At 40.1% G+C, this 25,158-nt stretch overlaps 1 protein-coding gene across 1 annotated transcript in view; it reads left to right on the top strand.

The window, feature by feature from the left end:
* The window catches only part of sema3ab (sema domain, immunoglobulin domain (Ig), short basic domain, secreted, (semaphorin) 3Ab), a 102,116-nt gene that overhangs the window by 65,088 nt on the left and 11,870 nt on the right, over window positions 1–25,158 (top strand). The window contains exons 5-14 of the mRNA XM_060923629.1: window positions 1,112–1,205; window positions 1,645–1,764; window positions 4,874–5,016; window positions 9,353–9,467; window positions 15,702–15,771; window positions 16,678–16,822; window positions 16,917–17,136; window positions 19,202–19,293; window positions 19,416–19,457; window positions 22,237–22,394. Coding sequence (XP_060779612.1) covers window positions 1,112–1,205; window positions 1,645–1,764; window positions 4,874–5,016; window positions 9,353–9,467; window positions 15,702–15,771; window positions 16,678–16,822; window positions 16,917–17,136; window positions 19,202–19,293; window positions 19,416–19,457; window positions 22,237–22,394 — 1,199 coding nt within the window. The remainder of the gene's footprint in view (window positions 1–1,111; window positions 1,206–1,644; window positions 1,765–4,873; window positions 5,017–9,352; window positions 9,468–15,701; window positions 15,772–16,677; window positions 16,823–16,916; window positions 17,137–19,201; window positions 19,294–19,415; window positions 19,458–22,236; window positions 22,395–25,158) is intronic.

The raw sequence follows: 25,158 nt of genomic DNA, 5'->3' as shown, positions 1-25,158 counted from the left end.
GAACGTGCCATTGGCATGCTGAATACGGGAACATCCGTCACTGACGTTGCGAGGGTTATGGGATACAGTCGACAGACCATCCATAATCTCCAGACACGTCTCCATCAAACTGGCACCACAGCCGACCGCCCCCGTCCTGGTCGACCACGTGTGATGTCACACGCAGAAGACCGACAGATTGTCTTACGTCATTTGTGTAATCGGTTTGTCACTGCCACATCCACTGGGAATGAATTGTTTGGAGGTCGAGTGACTGCCCAAACCATTCGAAATCGCCTGTGCTCTGCTCTGCATTAAGTTGTGACTCACAGTTTTTGATCATGGACATTGTCGTTGCATTTCCGGTGGAACCGATTCCATGACAAACATGATCTGTATGCTATAGCATCTTTAATGACAAGATAATTGAATACAATCGTTATTTCAAACCTATTTTCCAAAATGTTCAAATTATTGACTTTGAAACGAGTGTAAAGTTTTTATTTTTGTTGAGTTTACTTTTCAGTATAAGCCAAGTATACTTATGTATAACTTGATTAAGTATATCTCTGATAAGTAAATAAAAAGTAAACTGAAAGCATACTCTCTTATTTTTAGTTTAAAAGAAGTATACTCGAAGCATACTTGAATAAACTTCTTTTTTGTAAGGGATGGCATGGCTTTCGGTGACAAATGATTTGAGAATTTTAGAAATGTCTGATCTCCTGATTTTCACACACAAAAGTCTTAAAAGTTACATAAATGGCGTTTAGCAGACACTCTTATCCAGAGTGACAGAACATACCCAGAGCAGCCTGGGGAGCAGTTGGAGGTGAGGTGCCTTGCTCAAGGGCACTTCAGCCATTCCTGCTGGTCCAGGGAATCAAACCAGCGACCTTTTGGTCCCAAAGCTGTTTCTCAAACCATTAACCATTAGACTATGGCTTCCCCTGTTTGCATAAATGAGCAGGTGTTCAGATTTTTCGAATAAAATGATCAGTAAGCATGCTGTGCCTCTTTTTCCTTTTCTCTCTTGACTTGTGTCTCTCAGAAAAAAATTAAAAAACCCTCACTATCCAGTGATTTCTTGAAATTATTTGCTTACTATTACACTATGTGTGTGTTAATATAGGACAACACCTTCAGACTGGAGTCGTCACACTTTGAGAACGGCCGAGGGAAAAGCCCCTATGACCCCAAACTCACGACTGCTTCACTACTTATTGGTGCGTGCAGGTTTATGTGTGTACATATAAGGTAGAGTGCTGCAAGTGTGTGTGTGTGTGTGCGCGCGCATGCATGCTTGTGTGAATGTGGGCTATTTTCATTAGAAACCCAACACCTTTGATTAACAGTCTTTCTAAGAGGATGAAAAGATCAGACTGTTCTTGTCTTTGTACTCTACCTGGAGTGCATTCTTCTGTTAAATCTCTCATCTCAGATTAAAGGTCACACACACACACACACACACACACACACACACACACACACACACTTTCTTCACCACAGGATCTTTTTCTTTAACAACCATCCTTTCCATGAAATTATATTCAAGTCATGACAATGAAGCCACACTGCGTGTTCACCTGAAGTTAGTCATTCCTCTATCTCTCTTCCTCTCTCTGCCATAACCCTTGTTTTACCTTTAGCACATATGATTGACAGATGGTGAGCTGTATTCTGGGACAGCAGCCGACTTCATGGGGCGAGACTTTGCTGTTTTCCGAACGTTAGGAAAGCATCATCCAATCAGGACGGAGCAGCATGATTCCCGGTGGCTCAATGGTGAGACACATGCTTGAAGCTGTATAACTGAATAATAAGCTGTAAGTGTAATGGGTTAACATTAACGGATGCAGTAAATCAGATTAGCAATACAACAGCTTCACTGTTCAATTCTCCATTCTGATTGGTCAGACTGGTCAAGTTGCTCTCATGCTAATGTCACATCATTTCTATAGACACGATAAGCTGGATTTTATTTCTTTTTTTTAATTTCTTCTTACCTTCAGAAAGAAAAGGAGAAAAGAGAGAGAGACTCCTTACAGCTATTATAAAGTGTACTATAATAGGAACTAACTTGTTTTGCAGACAATCCATAACAGGAAAAGCATCTACAGTGTAAATGAATGAAAATTATGACATCCTGTTCATTAACAAATAAAAATTATCTTGTTGGCTGTGTTATGAGAGAAATAAAACACTTCAGGCCGTGCTGTTATTGAAAAATATTCAAGTTTTGGATGAAAACTGCCTCACACCACACCATCATTGATTATTAGCTCATCTGGCCGACAGGTGATGAGCTCATGCCATCGTGTGTTGTCTGTCATCCGTCCGGCGTCGTCCACATTTCACGAAAATCGCTTCTTCTCTCTCTATTCTTCACCGATTTTTATTCTTTTTGGTAGGAAGGTAGGTCTGCCTGGGCTGCATATAGCTTCTACACAAATTTGCATAATTGCAATTAATAATGAAGATATGGAGTAATAAAGCCCTAACAAGCAGTTTCCACACAAATTGCTTCTTCTCCCTCAATTCTTCACCGATTTTGATTCTTTCTGGCATAAAGGTAGGGGTACCTAGGGTGCATACAGTGGTGCTTGAAAGTTTGTGAACCCTTTAGAATTTTCTATATTTCTGCATAAATATGACCTAAAACATCATCAGATTTTCACACAAGTCCTAAAAGTAGATAAAGAGAACCCAGTTAAATAAATGAGACAAAATATTATACTTGGTCATTTATTTATTGAGGAAAATGATCCAATATTACATATCTGTGAGTGGCAAAAGTATGTGAACCTTTGCTTTCAGTATCTGGTGTGACCCCCTTGTGCAGCAATAACTGCAACTAAACGTTTCTGGTAACTGTTGATCAGTCCTGCACACCGGCTTGGAGGAATTTTAGCCCATTCCTCCATACAGAACAGCTTCAACTCTGGGATGTTGGTGGGTTTCCTCACATGAACTGCTCGCTTCAGGTCCTTCCACAACATTTCCATTGGATTAAGGTCAGGACTTTGACTTGGCCATTCCAAAACATTAACTTTATTCTTCTTTAATTATTCTTTGGTAGAACGACTTGTGTGCTTAGGGTCGTTGTCTTGCTGCATGACCCACCTTCTCTTGAGATTCAGTTCATGGACAGATGTCCTGACATTTTCCTTTAGAATTCACTGGTATAATTCAGAATTCATTGTTCCATCAATGATGGCAAGCTGTCCTGGCTTAGATGCAGCAAAACAGGCCCAAACCATGATACTACTGCCACCACCATGTTTCACAGATGGGATAAGGTTCTTATGCTGGAATGCAGTGTTTTCTTTTCTCCAAACATAACGCTTCTCATTTAAACCAAAAAGTTCTATTTTGGTCTCATCCATCCACTAAACATTTTTCCAATAGCCTTCTGGCTTGTCCACGTGATCTTTAGCAAACTGCAAATGAGCAGCAATGTTCTTTTTGGAGAGCAGTGGCTTTCTCCTTGCAACCCTGCCATGCACACCATTGTTGTTCAGTGTTCTCCTGATGGTGGACTCATGAACATTAACATTAGCCAATGTGAGAGAGGCCTTCAGTTGCTCAGAAGTTACCCTGGGGTCCTTTGTGACCTTGCCGACTATTACACACCTTGCTTTTGGAGTGATCTTTGTTGGTCAACCACTCCTGGGGAGGGTAACAATGGTCTTGAATTTCCTCCATTTGTTCACAATCTGTCTGACTGTGGATTGGTGGAGTCCAAACTCTTTAGAGATGGTTTTGTAACCTTTTCCAGCCTGATGAGCATCAACAACGCTTTTTCTGAGGGCCTCAGAAATCTCTTTTGTTTGTGCCATGATACACTTCTACAAACATGTGTTGTGAAGATCAGACTTTGATAGATCCCTGTTCTTTAAATAAAACAGGGTGCCCACTCACACCTGATTGTCATCCCATTGATTGAAAACACCTGACTCTAATTTCACCTTCAAATTAACTGCTAATCCTAGAGGTTCACATACTTTTGCCACTCCCAGATATGTAATATTGGATCATTTTCCTCAATAAATAAATGACCAAGTATAATATTTTTGTCTCATTTGTTGAACTGGGTTCTCTTTATCTACTTTTAGGACTTGTGTGAAAATCTGATGATGTTTTAGGTCATATTTATGCAGAAATATAGAAAATTCTAAAGGGTTCACAAACTTTCAAGCACCACTGTATACTGTAACTTCTACCCAGATTTGCTTCATTACAATTATTAATGAAGTTATGGACTAATTAAGTCTTAATGAGCAGTTCAACAAAAATCGCTTCTTCTTGGTCAATTCCTCGCCATTTTGGATTCTTTCTGGCAAATTGGTTGGTATTCCTAGGGTGTATATAGCTTCTATATATAACTTGTATGTTATAAACTGAGGGTTGACCTAGTGGTTAGCATGTCTGCCTCTCGATCGGGAGATCACGAGTTCTATTCGTGGTCGGGTCATACCAAAGACCATCATAAAAATGATACCTACTGCCGTCTGGCAAGGCACGCTACAGATGTGAGTGGGGAGTCAAACTCTCATGGTAACCAGAGGACCAGCCCCCCACTCCAACCCTAATTATGTAACAGATGAGAGGCAGAGGGCTATAGAAACGGAGATCAGCGCAGGAAGGACTTTAGCTATAGTGTGTATATAGTTTGCAACATTTATTGTGCAAGGTGGCCCACTTTAGATTGTTCCTTCTGGACTAGACGGGGCTGGAGTGAGCTATGTGGTCATTGATGGTCTCGCTTTCCAATAACATCACATCCCGAAGTCTTTTATTCCTCTGTTCACAGAACCCAAATAAAGCAATTACTGTGGTCCAGAATTCCCTCCATGTTATGCAAAATTGATTGTGTGTGTGTGTGTGTGTGTAGAACCCAAGTTCGTAGGCGTCCACCTCATTCCAGAGAGCGATAACCCTGAAGATGACAAGATCTACGTGTTCTTCCGAGAGAACGCCATTGAGGGAGAACAAACTGGAAAAGCCACACATGCTAGAATTGGACAGCTGTGTAAAGTAAGATAACCCCAAATTTACAGATCTGCAAACATGCACATGAAAAGAGCTACAAATATTTCACTCCCAGATATCTTACTGTACACACACACACACACACACACACACACACACACACACACACACACACACACACACAAATAATAGGCACAGTAGGCACAGTAGCTTGAAAAGCCAAGTTTCTTTGGCGACGTGTGTGTTTTTCTTGCATCCTAATCTCACCACCCACCAGGAAGCAAAAGAGAGATTGAAATGTCACCGGAGTCATCAACAGGCTGAAACAAAGGATCCTCTGTGGATCTAACGTATGATTTGCATTTGCACTTGGTTGAAGTGGAACCCTAGAGCGGCAAGCAGGAGAAAGGTGTTCACAATTATGGACCGCTTGGCATTCTGGCATGACAGGAATCCACTCTGCACCGGCACACACAATTGTTTCATTATTTCAAGATATCAGAGGAAGTTTTGTGCTTTTGCAACTTGTTCACTACACCTCTTGCTGCTGATAATTCATCCATTCATCTAGAACACTGGACGTAATGCAGGAATACACCCTGGAGGAGACACCAATCCAGTTCAGGGTACCGTGCATGAATTTTGATTCATCAGTCCACTAATCAACGTTATGCTTGGAGTTTATGGACCGTTTAATGTTGTACAACCCCAAACTACAACCCCAAATCAGAAAAAGTTGGGACGGTATGTTGAAATTGAAATTAAAACCGAAAACAATGATTTGTAAATAATATTTGACCTGTATTGCACTCAAAACAATGCAACAGCACATGCTTTGATGTTTTGCCTCATGAATTTCATTGCTTTTTTTCAAAATAAACACATTACAATTTTGATTCTGGCAACACATTTTAAAAAAAAGTTGAGATTTTAAAGCATTTATCACTTTATAATGTTGCCATTCCTTCTCACAGCACTTAAAATATGTTTAGAGCCTGAGGACACCAAGTGCTGAAGTGTTTCAGGTGTTATTTTGTCCCATTCTTCCTGCAAACAGATCTTACGGTGTGCAACAGTATGGGGTCATTGTTGTCATATTTTTTCATTTCAAAATTTGCCACATATTCTCTATTGGGCACGGAGGGGACAGGCACCCTCTTCTTCCACATCCAGGCCTTTGTAATGTGTGCATAATGTGGTTTTGAACTGTCTTGTTGAAATATCCCTGGGAAAGATGTCGTTTTGAAGGCAGCATATGTTGCTCCAAAATCTCAATGTACGTTCCTGCATTAATGCTGCCATCACAGAAGTGTAAGTTACCTTTGCTGAGGTTACTGACACAACCCCATACCATGACACACCCTGGCTTTTAGACTTGTTGCTGGTAACCGTCTGGATGGTCCTCTTTGGTCCAGAGCACATGGTGTCCATTTCGTCCAAAAAAGACCTGGAATACTGATTTGTCTGACCACAAAAATTATTCCCACTGTGTGATGGTCCATCCCGGATACCTCTGAGCCCAGAGAAGTTGACAGTACTTCTGGACACTGTTAACATAAAGCTTCCTTTTTGTACTGTAAAGTTTTAACTGGCATTTGTGGATGTAACTCTGTATTGCAGTGCTTGAAAACAGTTTGCCAAAGTAATTGTGAGCCCATGTGGTTATATCAGCTATAGATGAATGACGGTTCTTGATGCAGGGCTGGCTGAGGGATCAGAGATCAGAGGTGTTCAGCTTAGGCTTGTGCCCTTACCCGCTGTGCACCGAAATTCCGATCAGATTCTTTGAATCATTTAATGATTATATGGACCACACAGGGTGAAATACCCAAATCCCTTTGTATCTTTCTTTGAAGAAAATTGTTTTTTAAAGATTTCAATAACTTTCTTACACATTTATTGACAAGGAGCGGCACAGTGGTGTAGTGGTTAGCGCTGTTGCCTCACAGCAAGAAGGTCCGGGTTCGAGCCCCGTGGCCGGCGAGGGCCTTTCTGTATGGAGTTTGCATGTTCTCCCCGTGTCCGCGTGGGTTTCCTCCGGGTGCTCCGGTTTCCCCCAAAGACATGCAGGTTAGGTTAACTGGTGACTCTAAATTGACCGTAGGTGTGAATGTGAGTGTGAATGGTTGTCTGTGTCTATGTGTCAGCCCTGTGATGACCTGGCGACTTGTCCAGGGTGTACCCCGCCTTTCACCCGTAGTCAGCTGGGATAGGCTCCAGCTTGCCCGCAACCCTGTAGAACAGGATAAAGCAGCTAGAGATAATGAGATGAGATGAGATTTGTTGACAAACTGGAGATCCTCGGCCCATCTTGACAGTTACCTGTTGACATCACTTGTTTCAAATCTTATCGTTATTTAACTTTTTAAGTTGCTTTACCTCGTTACTAGCCCGAAACTGCCCCATCTTAAATTTTTTGCAGGCCTGAAATATAGTAATGGATGTATAATAACAACTGAAATTAAGTTGATCAGACAACACGTGAAATATCTTGGGTTCATACTGTCTGCAATAAAATGCAAGTCAAAGTAAATTTAGAAACCACTGCATTCATTTGGGGGTGGCATGGTGGTGTGGTGGTTAGCACTGTCACCCCACAGCAAAAAGGTTCTGGGTTCAAGCCCAGCGGCTGGCGAGGACCTTTCTGTGCGGAGTTTGCATGTTCTCCCCGTGTCCGCGTGGGTTTCCTCCGGGTGCTCCTGTTTCCCCACAGTCCAAAGACATGCAGGCTAGGTTAACTGGTGACTCTAAATTGACCGTAGGTGTGAATGTGAGTGTGAATGGTTGTCTGTGTCTATGTGTCAGCCCTGCGATGACCTGGTGACTTGTCCAGGGTGTACCCCGCCTTTCACCCATAGTCAGCTGGGATAGGCTCCAGCTAGCCTGCGACCCTGCACAGAATAAGCGGCTACAGATAATGGATGGATGCATTCATTTGCAAATATTTGCGCATATATATATAAACCATACTTACTTCCATTATGTGTAGTGCTTAAACATAAAACATTATCTGGGCATGCCTGACCGTACAGCTTGCAGATGTTCATGTTGGATTACATCAAACAGCAGGGCCCCAGTGAAAACATATGGAATGTGGTGGTATGCACATTTTATAAGGGGAAAAGCTATTTTCTAATTACAAAATAAAATTTTTTAAAAAATTTGCAATTATCACAACAAACACACTCAACTTCAGTGTTTGCGAAAGAAAAAAATTGCGAAAAACAGTAATTGTTAATGTAGATTTTATGCTAATAGGATTTTCTTTGGAAATTTGTCTCTATTTCAGTGTTAGCTATAGAAAAAAGAAACAAATAGACCATTCTTGGAACCTTGAAAATCTGATTAGCATGAAACCTAATATAAGCAATTCTATCTGTTTAACTAGATGTTGCTGGTTTTATTTAGATGTTGCTACTTATTTATATTGGACATAACTGCTTTGCTCTGTATATTGAATAAAGTTTACTGAAGTTCAAATCTCCACAACACTTATCTAGCTCGCAATTTATATTGACTTAACTTAATTGACTCTACACTGTAAAACCCGATAAGGTCACTGAGCTCAAAAATTTTATTGAAACCGATTACGTAAAAATTTTTGAGGTAAGTAACTTAAATTTTTTAAGGTAAGATTTCTTAAAAATTACACTATAGTTACACTTAATTGTAATTTTTAAGAAATCTTACCTTCAAAAATTTAAGTTACTTACCTCAAAAATTTTTACGTAATCGGTTTCAATAAAATTTTTGAGCTCAGTGACCTTATCGGGTTTTACAGTGTACTGTTAAACTACCTTTGTCACAATACCTAGTTTTCTGAAACTGTGCTATTCTATTCAGCCTTCCCTTAAGATCTAAGATTGGTGCAATTATATTAAAATACTTAACAAAAGACTTAGCCCTGTCTCTAAGTTCATTAGTTTTGAAACTAACAGTAATTCTTTGAAAAAGTCCGTCCATCCATCCATCCATCCATCCATCCATCCATCCATTATCTGTAGCTGCTTATTCTGTTCTTACCCCAGCTGACTATGGGCGAGAGGCAGGGTACACCCTGGACAAGTCGCCAGGTTATCGCAGGGCTGACACAGAGACAAACAACCATTCACACTCACATTCGTACCTACGGTCAATTTAGAGTCACCAGTTAACCTAACCTGCATGTCTTTGGACTGTGGGGGAAACCGGAGCACCCAGAGGAGACCCACGCGGACACGGGGAGAACATGCAAACTCCACACAGAAAGGCCCTCGTGAGCCGCTGGGCTCGAACCCGGACCTTCTTGCTGTGAGGCGACAGTGCTAATCACTACACCATCATGCCATCCCTTCTTTGAAAGTCATTACACTGAACCTTTACATGTTTGTGTTGTTGACAGAATGACTTTGGAGGTCACAGGAGTTTGGTGAATAAGTGGACCACGTTCCTGAAAGCTCGGCTCATTTGTTCGGTCCCTGGCCTTAACGGAATTGACACACACTTTGATGAGCTGCGTAAGTTGTCTCTGTCATGGTCAAATGTCTTTATTTCATCAGATAGAAGTACATATCAGATGTTACCATTTAAATTCATCCAAAAAGGTAATACACAATTACAATATTTACAATTACAAAAATACTACAAAATCTAATATATACATATACAGTGCTCAGCGTAAATGAGTCCACTCCCTTTGAAAAGTAATATTTTAAACAATATCTCAGTGAACACAAGCAATTTCCAAAATGTTGACAAGACAAAGTTTAATATAACATCTGTTTAACTTGTAACATGAAAGTAAGGTTAATAATATAACTTAGATTACACATTTTTCAGTTTTACTCAAATTAGGGTGGTGCAAAAATGAGTACACCCCACAACAAAAACTACTACATCTAGTACTTTGTATGGCCTCCATGATTTTTAATGACAGCACCAAGTCTTCTAGGCATGGAATGAACAAGTTGGCGACATTTTGCAACATCAATCTTTTTCCATTCTTCAACAATGACCTCTTTTAGTGACTGGATGCTGGATGGAGAGTGATGCTCAACTTGTCTTTTCAGAATTCCCCAAAGAAAATAATTTCTTTACACCACAAAGGTGAAGGCTACAAGAAGATCAGCAAAGCTTTACTTATCAGTCAGAATACTGTAGCAAAAGTGGTACAAAAATTTAAGAAAGATGGAACTGCAACTATCTCACAGAGACGTCCAGGTCGTCCATGGAAGTTAACACCTCGACAGGAGCATCTTCTGATGAGAAGGGTTGAAGAAAATTGGCATGCAAGTTCACTGCAGTTATCTAAAGAAGTAGAAAGCCAAACTGGGGTGACTATTTCCCGTGACACAATACGGCGTACACTGCAGAGGAATGGCATGCATGGATGCCGTCCACAAAAAAAAGCCTCTCCTAAAGCCCAGGCACACAAAAGCCCACCTAGAGTTTGCCAGGGCCCATGCTGACAAAGATGAAGACTACTGGGACTCTATACTCTGGAGTGATGAGACCAAGATCAATGTTTTTGGAACTGATGGCTTCAAAACTGTATGGTGTCGCAAAGGTGAGGAATACAAAGACAAACGCATGGTGCCTCCAGTGAAACATGGTGGTGGCAGTGTCCTTATGGGGGGCTGCATGAGTGCTGCTGGTGTCGGGGAGCTGCATTTCATTGATGGCATCATGAATTCACAGATGTATTGCTGTATACTGAAAGAGAAGATGCTACCATCACTCCGTGCCCTTGGTCGTCGTGCACTTTTCCAACATGACTAAACACACATCTAAGGCCACTGTTGGATTTCTGAAGAAGAACAGGGTGAAAGTGATTCAGTGGCCAAGTATGTCTCCTGATCTGAACCCAATCGAACACCTATGGGGAATTCTGAAGAGACAAGTTGAGCATCACTCTCCATCCAGCATCCAGTCACTAAAAGAGGTCATTGTTGAAGAATGGAAAAAGATTGATGTTGCAAAATGTTGCCAACTTGTTCATTCCATGCCTAGAAGACTTGGTGCTGTCATTAAAAATCATGGAGGCCATACAAAGTACTAGATGTAGTAGTTTTTGTTGTGGGGTGTACTCACTTTTGCACCACCCTAATTTGAGTAAAACTGAAAAATGTGTAATCTAAGTTATATTATTAACCTTACTTTCCCATTATAAGTTAAACAGATGTTATATTAAACTTTGTCTTGTCAACATTTTGGAAATTGTTTGTTTAAAATTTTACTTTTCAAAGGGGATGGACTCATTTACACTGAGCACTGTATATATCTTTTATTTAAATATTAGCCTATTAAAACAATAAAAAAATATCCTTAAAACATTCAATGTTGATCTTAGGTGTTACACATGTTCTATTTCTAAGGCGCTCAGATGATTCTTTATAAGTAGCGAGGAAGCTATGTAAAGGATGATCTCTATGTTTAATTTTATTAAAAAGGTGGCGGTCACACGTCTCCAAAAGCTCCAAGATATTAAAACTAGTTGATGTATAGCGTATCTTATAGCATCTTTTTCAAAAGCATTGGACAACAGTAAGATCTGAAACACTAGCAGCGCAAACTGGAAGGCCTTAAGATATTTTCGGGAGAACTATCGCATTAAAGAGATGATCTACTTCATCTTGCGTGTAACCTTCTTTGCGTAGACTTCTAATTCCAAATAAGTATTTGTTAGCTTCATACAGCTTTTCCTTAAAACTAAATTTACAGTTATTCTGAAAAGTTACTCCTAAAATAGACACACTACTATACTGCCTGATATTATATGACATAGAAAAGTCAATAGCATTACCTTTCTTACATCAAACTAATTCTTTACATTTACAGTGCCATGAAAAAGTATTCATACCCCTTGAACTTTTTCACATTTTTTCACCTTACAACCATGAACTAGTTTTTATTGAGATTTTATGTGATAGACCCACACAGAGTAGCACATAATTGTGAAGTGAAATGAAAATGATAAATGGTCTTGAAAATTTTAAACAAATAAAAATCTGAAAAATGTGGTGTGCATTAGTATTCAGCCCCCTGTACTCTGATACCTCTAAATACAATCCAGTGCAATCAATTGCCTTCAGAAGTCATCGAATTAGTTAATAGAGTCCTACTGTGTGTAATTTACTCTCAGCATAAATACACTTGTTCTGTGAAGGCCTCAGTGGTTTGTTAGAGAACACTGAAGAACAAATAGCATCATGAAGACCAAAGAACTCACCAGACAGGTCAGGGATAAAGTTCTGGAGAAGTTTAAAGCAGGGTTAGGTTATAAAAAAATATCCCAAGCTCTGAACATCTCAAGAAGCACTGTTCAATCCATCATTCAAAAATGGAAAAAGTATGGCACAACTGCAAATCTACCAAGACCTGGCCGTCCACCTAAACTGACAGAGCGAGCAAGGAGAGCACTGGTCAGAGAAGCAGCCAAGAGGCCCATGATCACTCTGGAGGAGCTGCAGAAATCCACAGCTCAGGTGGGAGAATCTGTGCACAGGACAACTATAAGTCGTACACTCCACAAATCTGGCCTTTTGGGAAGAGTGGCAAGAAGAAAGCCATTGTTGAAAGACAAGCATGAGAAGTCCCGTTTGCAGTTTGCCAGAAGCCATGTAGGGGACATAGCAAACATGTGGAAGAAGGTGCTTTGGTCAGATGAGACCAAAGTTGAACTTTTTGGCCTAAATGCAAAGCACTATGTGTGGCGGAAAACTAACACTGCTCATCACCCTGCACACACCATCCCCACTGTGAAACATGGTGGTGGCAGCATCATGCTATGGGGATGCTTTTCTTCAGCAGGGACAGGGAAGCTGGTCAGAGTTGATGGGAAGATGGATGGAGCTAAATACAGGGCAATCCTGGAAGAAAACCTGTTGGAGGCTGCAAAAGACTTGAGACTGGGAAGGAGATTCACCTTCCAGCAAGACAGTGACCCTAAACATACAGCCAGAGCTACAATGGAATGGTTTAGATCAAAGAATATTCATGTGTTAGAATGGCCCAGTCAAAGTCCAAACCTAAATCCCATTGAGCATCTGTGGCAAGACTTGAAAATTGTTGTTCACAGATGCTCTCCATCCAATCTAGCTGAGCTTGAGCTATTTTGCAAAGAAGAATGGGCAAAAATTTCAGTGTCTAGATGTGCAAAGCTGGTAGAGACATACCACAAAAGACTTGCAGCTGTAATTGCAGCAAAAGGTGGCTCTACAAAGTATTGATGCAGGGGGGCTGAATACTAATGCACATCACATTTTTCAGATTTTTATTTGTTTAAAATTTTGAAGACCATTTATCATTTTTGTTTCACTTCACAATTATGTGCTACTCTGTGTTGGTCTATCACATAAAATCTCTATAAAAAACTTTTAAGTTCGTGGTTGTAAGGTGGAAAAATGTGAAAAAGTTCAAGGGGTATGAATACTTTTTCAAGGCACTGTAGTGGTGTTACAATGCATAGAGTTTTCCTTGGTCCAGGCCATAGACTTTTGTCGAGTTATATCAGATTTATCTGGCAAATCTCTTGACACAGAAGCTAAAATAGTCGAGTCATCAGCATATTTCGTTAATGACATTTCCTTCTGTCCATGTACAGTGGTGCTTGAAAGTTTGTGAACCCTTTAGAATTTTCTATATTTCTGCATAAATATGACCTAAAACATCATCAGATTTTCACACAAGTCCTAAAAGTAGATAAAGAGAACCCAGTTAAACAAATGAGACAAAAATATTATACTTGCTCATTTATTTATTGAGGAAAATGATTCAATATTACATATCTTTGAGTGGCAAAAGTATGTGAACCTCTAGGATTAGCAGTTAATTTGAAGGTGAAATTGGAGTCAGGTGTTTTCAATCAATGGGATGACAATCAGGTGTGAGTGGGCACCCTGTTTTATTTAAAGAACAGGGATCTATCAAAGTCTGATCTTCACAACACGTTTGTGGAAGTGTATCATGGCACGAACAAAGGAGATTTCTGAAGACCTCAGAAAAAACGTTGCTGATACTCATCAGGCTGGAAAAGGTTACAAAACCATCTCTAAAGAGTTTGGACTCCACCAATCCACAGTCAGACAGATTGTGTACAAATGGAGGAAATTCAAGACCATTATTATCCTCCCCAGGAGTGGTTGACCAACAAAGATCACTCCAAGAGCAAGGCATGTAATAGTCGGTGAGGTCACAAAGGACCCCAGGGTAACTTCTCAGTAACTGGAGGCTTCTCTCACATTGGCTAATGTTAATGTTCATGAGTCCACCATCAGGAGAACACTGAACAACAAGTGTGCACGGCAGGGTTGCAAGGAGAAAGCCACTGCTCTCCAAAAAGAACACTGCTGCTCATCTGCAGTTTGCTAAAGATCACGTGGACAAGCCAGAAGGCTATTGGAAAAATGTTTCGTGGACGGATGAGACCAAAATAGAACTTTTTGGTTTAAATGAGAAGCGTTATGTTTGGAGAAAGGAAAACACTGCATTCCAGCATAAGAACCTTATCCCATCTGTGAAACATGGTGGTGGTATCATCATGGTTTGGGCCTGTTTTGCTGCATCTGGGCCAGGACGGCTTGCCATCATTGATGGAACAATGAATTCTGAATTACACCAGCAAATTCTAAAGGAAAACGTCAGGACATCTGTCCATGAACTGAATCTCAAGAGAAGGTGGGTCATGCAGCAAGACAATGACCCTAAGCACACAAGTCGTTCTACCAAAGAATGGTTAAAAAAGAATAAAGTTAATGTTTTAGAATGACCAAGTCAAAGTCCTGACCTTAATCCAATCAAAATGTTGTGGAAGGACCTGAAGCGAGCAGTTCATGTGAGGAAACCCACCAACATCCCAGAGTTGAAGCTGTTCTGTATGGAGGAACGGGCTAAAATTCCTCCAAGCCGGTGTGCAGGACTGATCAACAGTTACCGGAAACATTTAGTTGCAGTTATTGCTGCACAAGGGGGTCACACCAGATACTGACAGCAAAGGTTCACATACTTTTGCCACTCACAGATATGTAATATTGGAACATTTTCCTCAATAAATAAATGACAAAATATTATATTTTTGTCTCATTTGTTTAACTGGGTTCTCTTTATCTACTTTTAGGACTTGTGTGAAAATCTGATGATGTTTTAGGTCATATTTATGCAGAAATATAGAAAATTCTAAAGGGTTCACAAACTTTGAAGCACCACTGTAGTTCCAGATCATTTAAAAACAAATTAAAAAGGGATGGGCCACTAACACTCCCCTGTGTGGTCCCTTTGTTAACTACTTTATATAATACTAAAATAATTCTATTATACACCACTTGCTGCCTTCTATCTGCTTAAAAAAAAACCTTACATATCAATTAACCATACATGAGTTTAAAGTACAAAGTTGCTTAACATTATCGAATGTGTTTCGAGAAATCCATAGTGAACATTCTAACCACTACAGTGTCCTTTTTGTCTAGTGCATCAAGAAATATATGCTGCGTTCTTAACAAGGTATTGATAAGAATGCTTTGACTGTATCTAAAAGAGCCCTGTGATGACCTGGCAACTTGTCCAGGGTGTACCCCGCCTTTCGCCCGTAGTCAGCTGGTATAGGCTCCAGCTTGCCCGCGACCCTGCACAGGATAAGCGGCTACAGATGATGGATGGATGGATCTAAGAGTGAATGTGTGATGGAGATAGAGGGAGGATAATTATGAAATGTCCATGAAACTCAGTTCTTGTTATTTTTTTATCTTTTTCAGAGGACATCTTTCTGATGAACTCAAAAGACTCCAAGAATCCTATCATCTATGCAGTGTTCACAACATCCAGGTATATTTAACCTTCAAGCGACCAAGCTATTTTAGCGACTAATATGACCGGGTGGGGTCATTTATGACCCCGCTAATATATTCAGTACATGAATCTGTATCCCTAGTTATTTTGTCTTGGTTTTACATACATATACCACTTCCTGTGTTCAAGACAGATACTATAAAAATATATAAATGTAGCTAGGTATGGTTTACAACAAATTTTAATGCAGAAAGAAGGTAAAGAAACACAGCATAAGAAGAATATAACATAATCTAGACAGTCTTTGTTATGTCTTACTGGAACATTTACTTCATTCAACAACACTGACTGAAAATGTATCATGAAAAGCAAAGTATGAGCAAAAACATCCATTGCAGTGTTGATGGGATCTTTGTAACATCAGAACTAGTGACTAATATGCTAATACTAGCTAGCATGCTATTTCTAGCAGATATGCTAATACTAAAATTAATCATCTCCATCAATTGAGCTTTTTTCATCATCACTTTGGGCCTCAAGTATCTGTCTCGATGCCTCTGCAACTGTAAATCTAGCTATTCTTGGTCTACTTGCCATGGTTCACTGCAACAAAAGTACAACATACAGATAAGTAGTTGGTAAAAGCAAAATTTGATAAGGAATTACTGCAAGAAATCCTATGCTTCACATAATTTTTCATTACTCTTGCTACACCATTCGGCTGATCCCTGCAAAAACCTATGAACAGTTGTAGGACAAGTTAACTGACAAATTCATGGTAGGAAATATTTTTCAGATCAAATGTATAAAAACTGCACACAAAATTATATGCCCAGGGTCATAAATGACCCCACTCGGTCACTTTAGGGGTAATGACATTATTTGCCTGAAACTTATCAGGGTATTACTGATTTTGACATTAAACATGTTTTTCCTTTACAGTAATATCTTTAAAGGCTCTGCAGTGTGTATGTACAGCATGGCTGATGTAAGGAGGGTGTTTTTGGGTCCCTATGCTCACCGAGATGGACCCAATTACCAGTGGGTGCCCTTTCTAGGCAGAGTACCCTATCCACGCCCAGGCACGGTGAGACGGCTTTGATTTATAATTAAATTGTCACAAAGGGAGAGCTCGGGAAAATGGACTGTATCTTTATCTCCTGTTTCTGTTCTCATGACAGTGTCCAAGCAAAACCTTTGGAGGGTTTGAGTCCACAAAGGATCTACCTGATGATGTTATCACTTTTGCCCGAAGTCATCCAGCTATGTATAACCCTGTGCTGCCCCTAAACAACCGCCCAATTATTATTAAAACTGATGTGGATTACCAGTTCACACAGATCGTCGTGGACCGAGTGGAGGCAGAAGACGGACAATATGACGTCATGTTCATTGGCACAGGTTAGTGGAATAGAGGATATACTGTAGCGTCACAACCATGATGTCAGTGATCACGTGTTAAAAAGTGTCATTTTATACATAATACTTTACTTGATTTTTTTAATTATCCGAAATAAAGATGTTTTCTTCACATACTATACTAAACTATACTATAGTACATATTACAATAGTATAGTGTAGTGTTGTTTTTGCGGAATATACTCTCTTGCTTCGTAATCTATTAAATTATGTTTTCAATAAGTATTTATGACACAAAACAAGATGTTGGAGAAGAAATAAAAATATACTACATTAGTATAGTATTTTATCATATAATGTATCATATTCTACTATAATATATCACAACTAGAAGGGTACTAGGTAGAGTACATACCTGCACCAAGCCACAGATTATTAACACCAAAATCAAAATCACTTGAACCTAGGATAATGCTAAAGCTGTACACCAAATTTCATCAAAATCAGTTCACTACTTTTTGAGTTACGTTGGGAACAGACAAAAAAAAAATCCTGAAACCACATACATATCTGTATTTGCATCAAAATCTAATTTTCCTTGGCCAATGGTCCACCTTTCATCAAAATCCGTTCATTACTTTTTGAGTTACATTGGGAAAAGACAAACAAATGGAGGCAAAAAAGTAACCTCCTCCAACAAAGTTGGCAAAGATAATTATAGTAAAGTGATAAAGAGAATGAAAGCAGGATGGACAAATATAGCACAGTATACCATTGTGTCATGCAGTGTAGTCCAGTGTATTGTAGTATTGTATAACAGTACAGTACAGTATTCAAAAAGATTAGATTTTATTGAATATTTTTAAGATACTCCAAAAGAAGGAAGAAACCAGTATAAAAGGAGAATATATATCATCAAAAAAAAATTCCCATGCAGGGATTGGTCAAGGATGGCTCACGTGACATAAAATTGTTCCACCACTGATTAACAAATGCATCTCGTGATGTCCAAAAAAAAAAAAAAAAAAGGATATGGTGTGAATCAGACATGGTATATCCTGGATATAACATGAACTGATGTCACAATTTCAAGCTGTATGGCCGACTCGAGTCACAGCTGTGGCTCCGCGAGGATTTATCTGTGTGTTGATCTACATATCATGATCATGCCTAGTGAGGCAGGCGATAGCATGGTACACTGCACATGCACGAGTCGAAGGTTGCTCTGATGTAAACAACAAACATGGCTGCCTCCAGTGAGTTCATGTCAAGATTCATTCATTCATTATCTCATCTCATCTCATTATCTGTAGCCGCTTTATCCTGTTCTACAGGGTCGCAGGCAAGCTGGAGCCTATCCCAGCTGACTACGGGCGAAAGGCGGGGTACACCCTGGACAAGTCGCCAGGCATCACAGGGCTGACACATAGACACAGACAACCATTCACACTCACATTCACACCTACGGTCAATTTAGAGTCACCAGTTAACCTAACCTGCATGTCTTTGGACTGTGGGGGAAACCGGAGCACCCGGAGGAAACCCACACGGACACGGGGAGAACATGCAAACTCCACACAGAAAGGCCCTCGCCGGCCACGGGGCTTGAACCCGGACCTTCTTGCTGTGAGGCGACAGCGCTAACCACTACACCACCGTGCCGCCTTGTCAAGATTCAATCTTAACAAATTTTAATTTGGATTTTTTTGATGAGAGATATAAAATCAAATATACCATGCACTGAGAGACTAAATGGTACTATGCTAACTAGCATAACTACCTCAGAGAATCCATAATTTCAACCGGAGCCTCTCAGTGCATGGTATATTTGATTAATAGTATAGTATAATATAGTATAGTATAGTAAAATGAATAAATATAGTTATGTATTCTGTTTAACACACTACTCAGAATGAATGAAACCAGGATGAGGTAGGAAAAAAAAATAAAAAAATAAAGTAATAGTCTCTTATAGTAATATAGCATATTAGTAATATAGCCATATATACAGTATATATGTAATTGTCAAATTAATTACATAAAATATGCTCACTGTTGATATCATCCAATAAAATGGTACTTAACAGGTTATTTATGATCCTTTCAGATCTTGGCACAGTTCTTAAGGTGGTCTCGATCCCCAGAGGCACTTGGCATGACCTTGAGGAAGTTTTACTGGAAGAGATGACTGTGTTTAGGGTATGAACAATTCCTGAATTATGCCCCATTTACTATATACAGCATGGGATATATTGTATGTGTAATGTCATTTCCGTTACTGAGCGTTGATGTGAACACTTTTTTTTTTTTCTTTCTTGCAGGAACCAACAGCTATAACCGCTATGGAGCTGTCCACCAAACAGGTAAGGTTTATCAGACATAGATGTTTGTCATGACTAAAAATCCTTCATTGTATAATCTGCCAGTGTAGCAGTAAAGAAGCTATTTTCTAAGAGTAAGTGAGGTTGACAGAATGAGTCCAAGGGGAGAGCTGGCCACAACGTTACATGAGAGCTCTGTGAACAGAAGTGATAGAACGCTGTTGGAGCTGCCATATACCACAAACATACTCAGCATAGCTCTTCCCTCATGGTGTAACACTCTATTCATGGATTACAGTTTTACAGTGTTAGGGATGATTCCATGGTTGTGGTATCGTAACACTTGCAACACCTCCAAATTGAATTTTACTTTGTATCATTATTCAACACTGAATCATAGAAAACTGTCATTTAAGCATTCAAAATGTTTTAAACCCATCTCAGGCAACAATTTCATGCATTTTACATAGTTTTTTGGGGACAGTGTTTGAGTAACAGTATTAAAAGTAATGGATTGAGTATAGAATTATATACACAAATACACAGTGTGTAATTAAAGGGGAAACTCTGGGATTTTTTAAACCTGGGCCCTATTTTCTGTTCTCTTTGGATCAAGATATTTACTTAGAATAAAAACGATCGGAATCAGTCCAGTATAGAGTTAGAACACTATACCTGGCAACCGCAAAACTGCTATACAAAATGTAATCCTATGGGGAAATCATCTATGTCAAAGTAAAGTGCTTTTTAGCTCCAGCGGCCGGATGAGCTTATACGATCATGCGTCGTCCATCCATCGTCCATCTGTCCACTATTTACAAAAATCGCTACTCCTCTTACAAGATTGATAGGATTTCAATCAAACTCGCACACAACGTTCCCCAGGTGGGTGTGCATAAAAGTTGCCAAGATGGTGGTGCCACCTGCCATATTTACAATTTTATGGGCATCTGAAATTTTTGTGTGACTCATCACATTAAACACTACTCTTCGTAAACTGCTGGGACATTTTCACCGAAACTCACCCAGAAGACTCTAAAGACATATTCCAACAAGAGTTGTTCACCAGGTGGTGCCACCTACCATGGATGAGGCTACATTGGGCTCACATGCAATTTCACGAAAATTGTTACTCCTCCTACAGGAGTGATCAGATTTTGATCAAACTCATATGGAAATGTTCCGCAGGTTGGTGTGTATAAAAGTTGTCAAGACGGTGGCGCCACCTGTCATATTTAACATTTTATGGGCATTTGAAAATTTTAGGTGACTCGCCACACCAAACCCTACTGTTCGTAAACTGCGAGGATGTTTTCACTGAAACTCATCCAGAAGACTCTAAAGACATATTCCAACAAGAACTGTTCACCATGTGGCTACCATGGATGCGGCTACATCGGGGTCATATGCAATTTCACAAAAATCGCTACTCTTCCTACAGGATTGATCGGATTTCAAACTCACACACAACAGTGGCTGGTATGAGCTACAGCCTCATTGAGGCTCTTTTCTTTCACCACTGACAGGCTCATAAGATTATTATAAGGTCTGACAATATGGAAAGGATCCCTACAGAGATCTACCCGTGTCTGTTTACCTCAATAACTCTAAAGAAACTGTCGTAAATGACTGTTTCTACACTCATTTTTATCTTTCTCTTCTTCTGGTCTTTGATGCAGTGCCACATTCAGTGCCTATCTATAGTGGATTATCGCATGATAGCTGTTTTCTGATGTCTACAAAATGAGAAGTCATGCAGAATTGATGAAGAAGAAGTCTATTTCCAAAGCAATGCCTGAATATTTAACTGATGACGACAATATGCACGAGTGTCTGTCAACATCAAGGATCTCTTACGTAAACATCAGAAAACATCCCCATGTGATAATCAACTAGAGACTGTGTTTCTTCAGCCGTGATTTCTCCTCTGTACGGTGTGAATAATCAAGCTGACACTGATGTTGGATTAGTTTATAATTAAACAGCAGCGAACTTCCACACAGAATCCTTCAAACTATTAACTCCAGCTATTACATGTTCTCCTTTAAGTCTGACGGCTTTTATAAAATCAGTTGTCATCAAAAAGACATATTAAAAACATTCACAATAGCTGAACATCTAGATGTTCTCCTAATATGAGCAACGTTCTTTTGGAACATCTTATAAACATTTCTGTAACTACTAGATATATCTTTAATCCTTTCACTCTATCTTGAATATTCACTGGCGTCTTTTAAATATATTCCAAAGTATTCTGTACGAAACGGTATCTTTCTTTGTCTCCAGGGTGGTACACTTATTTTTTGTACCATTAATATGTACCTTTCACCAGGAAATGTGGATATAGTGTGATTTTAAGGGAAGATATCTTTATGGTGCCACTTTCTTGGGAAAAACATACACACTAAAGGTACAAAAGGTGTACACTTGAGGGTGCCGCCTCAGCGAAGAGGGATGGTATACCAGTTTAACACTTGAGAGAGCTGCTGAGATTCCAGAAAGTTCTGTGGGAGGAGGGGGGGTAGCGACTGAGAAGCTTCGAGAGAGGGAGCGGGTACAGTTGTCAATGCCTGGCCTCGTGATGATCACCCCGATGGAGGTCAGAATGGAACAAGGTGTCCGGTGGGAAGCTGGAACCTTGGTTATGATTCCTTGGTTTTCGACACATGGCCTGTTGGATAGTCAGAGGTTTGCGCTGTGTTTGAGAGAATGGAGATGAGGGGGAAAGGTGAAACCATTTGAATACAAATGTAAGGATATGGATCAAACCTACCAAACTCAATGTGAATATCTGACATATATTTCAACTGTCTCTCTACAGCAACAGCTCTATCTAGGCTCGAACATTGGCGTTTCCCAGATGCCTCTGCACCGCTGTGACATTTATGGCAAGGCCTGCGCTGAATGCTGTCTAGCGCGAGACCCCTACTGTGCGTGGGATGGCTCGCAGTGTTCCCGATACTTTCCCACTCCTAAGAGGTACTCCCAGCTGGTGATCACAGCTTGTTTAACCTGGCCTGAAACTGTGAGTGTGCTGCTGCACAGTTCTGCTATTCTGCAGGAGGGGAACATAAACAGTGAATGAAAGAGTTCTGTAGAATGTGTCCAGAGTCAACCTTACAAAAGGTTAGACAAGAAGCTCGCATTTCTTTCAGGTGTAAGTGCTGCTGTAACAGCAGTGTATTGTTAATTTAACTGGGTGGATGCCCTTTTTTTTTCTTCATTTTAGTGCTCAGTTGCTATTTTTGTCATGAGATTTGAACACGCCTGCATTGACAGGGTGGAACAGAGCAACAGGGAACGTGACATTTGAAATCAAGTGGTGCCGTGATATTTTCAAAACCATACACACAATATCAAAATCTATTTTTTAGTTTGGACAATATTTAAATGTCACTCAACTTCAGTGGAAATAAGCCAGACATACAATTTAATACAAATAGTTTGAAACTAGACTACAGTTTGGGTTACTTCTCTATGTGCTGTTTCAAACGATCTCACATGAACATGTTAGTCAGTGTTTCAAATGCCTCATTTGAATTTCTTAATTTAATTTATTTGATTTGTCACATAGACCACATAGTAACAAGGGAAGAATACACGGCATAGCCCGATTAATTTTCAACCCCTTTGACATAGACTTTTACACTGGATGCCCTTCCTGACGCAACCCTCCCTAATCTTTCTGGGCTTGGGACCAGCACTAAGCTTGTGCAAACCCTAAAAAAAAAAAAAAAAAAGCCAGATTTTTACCTAATCTGCTTGTCTTTGAACTGTGGGGGAAACCTAAGCACCCAGAGAAAACATGCAAACTACACACAGAAAGGTCCTCACCAACCATGGGGTTTGAACCCAGAACCTTTTTACTTTGAGGTGACAGTGCTAACCACGACACCACCATGCCAGCTTCTTAAAATTATCTCACTAAAGAAATCATCATCCAGACATCCTTATCAGGAGCCGAAAGATAAGACTGTGTCCTCGTGAAATAAACAGGTCTTGGGAGATGTGTGAGAATTCAGGAGGTTTATTAACAAAATCCAATAAACTACCCAAAAATCAGTGTTGAAATGGGCAAAGGTAAAAAACAGATATTTGGGCTCAATCAAGCCATAGGCCCTGTCCACACGGCAACAGATTCAGGTGAATCTGATAAAATTGTTTATCGTTTCGGCCTGGCGTCCACACGGCACCGGCATTTTGGGTGCCCCAAAACGAAATCTTTTGAGAACGGGTCCCAGAGTGGAAAAATCTGGCAATGGCGCCGTTGCGAAGTTGTCTGGATGAGTAGAACGGATTTGTTTACGATGATGTCACAACCACATGACTGTCAGTGCTTCACGCCGGGTAGAAGTGTAACGAACTCGATGCGAGTTGTCAACAAATCCTATAACTTGGTTCATGAAACGCGCTTACAAAATATTTTCACTGTGAATATTTGTGTAATGGTGCAAAGTGAGAGAGAGAGAGAGAGAGAGAATAGCCCTTAGGGCAGAGTCTTTAGTCCAAACACTGCGGAAGCAGTATAACCAAAACCGCGCACCGCCCGTGCGCTTTCCAAAAACAAAAACAATCCCGCCAGCAAAAATAGGAAAAAAAAAAAGGAGTGATCTCACCTCTTCAGATGTTGGTTTAAGTCCGACAATACATTCCTCAAAAAGGGTGTAGAAGAACAAAGTAATCCATCAACGTGTAGCATTCAATTTATTCCGGACCATTAAAGAATTCTGGAGGATATCAGAATGTTGGTGTACCGGCTTCCATCTACCCCCGTTCATTCCTCTTTCCGCGTCTTTCGTTTTACGCTACTGATTAATAATCAAAACTTTATGTGGCTGATGCTACAGAAGAAGGGGTTTATGCGCATGCGTCTACTTCTATTGTTTTGGTGTCTCCGATGGGACCGTCTTACAGGGCACGTAGAGGTGTAGCATGTGTATTGCATCGTTTTCAGCAAGCGTTGCGTTGCCATATGTACCTGATATTTTACTGATCCGTTGCCCATGTGGACGCGATATTTTTAAAAAAAAAATCTCGTTGCCATTGTCGTGTGGATGTAGCCATAGCCTAATGATTAGAGAAGCAGCTTTTGGACCAAAAGGTCACTGGATCAAATCCCTAGACCAGCAGGAATGGCTGAAGTGCCCTTGAGCAAGGCACCTAATCCCAGACTGCTCTGGGTATGTTGTACGTCAATCTGGATAAGAACGTCTGATAAATGGCATTAATGTAATCAAAACAAAGAGTAGTCATAACTCAAAGCAAGGGTCAAGAACATGGAAATGACAATCACTAATAAAGCTCAGAAATTATAAAAATGCAGATGTTGGCAAGACTTTGCAAGAAGTTTAAAGAGGCTTTGAATAGGAAGTGATGATGGATGGTGACAAAGTGGTTCACATTCAGAGTAGGGGGATGTTTGTTGGTGTGGATATGACCCTTCTATTACTCTTTTTAAAGGTGTGACTTAACCATTGTTTGCTTATTGGACCATTTTTACTCCACAAATCCTGAACAAAAAACAAATGTGTAAAATGTATGTGAAAATTCTGGTATTACGGTATTTAAATATTAACATCTCATTTCATTATCTCTAGCCGCTTTATCCTTCTACAGGGTCGCAGGCAAGCTGGAGCCTATCCCAGCTGACTATGGGCGAAAGGCGGGGTACACCCTGGACAAGTCGCCAGGTCATCACAGGGCTGACACATAGACACAGACAACCATTCACACCTACGGTCAA

This window comes from Neoarius graeffei, chromosome 6 (assembly GCF_027579695.1).
Source record: "Neoarius graeffei isolate fNeoGra1 chromosome 6, fNeoGra1.pri, whole genome shotgun sequence".
Classification (NCBI taxonomy): domain Eukaryota; kingdom Metazoa; phylum Chordata; class Actinopteri; order Siluriformes; family Ariidae; genus Neoarius; species Neoarius graeffei.
This window is presented reverse-complemented; position numbering and strand designations above follow the sequence as displayed.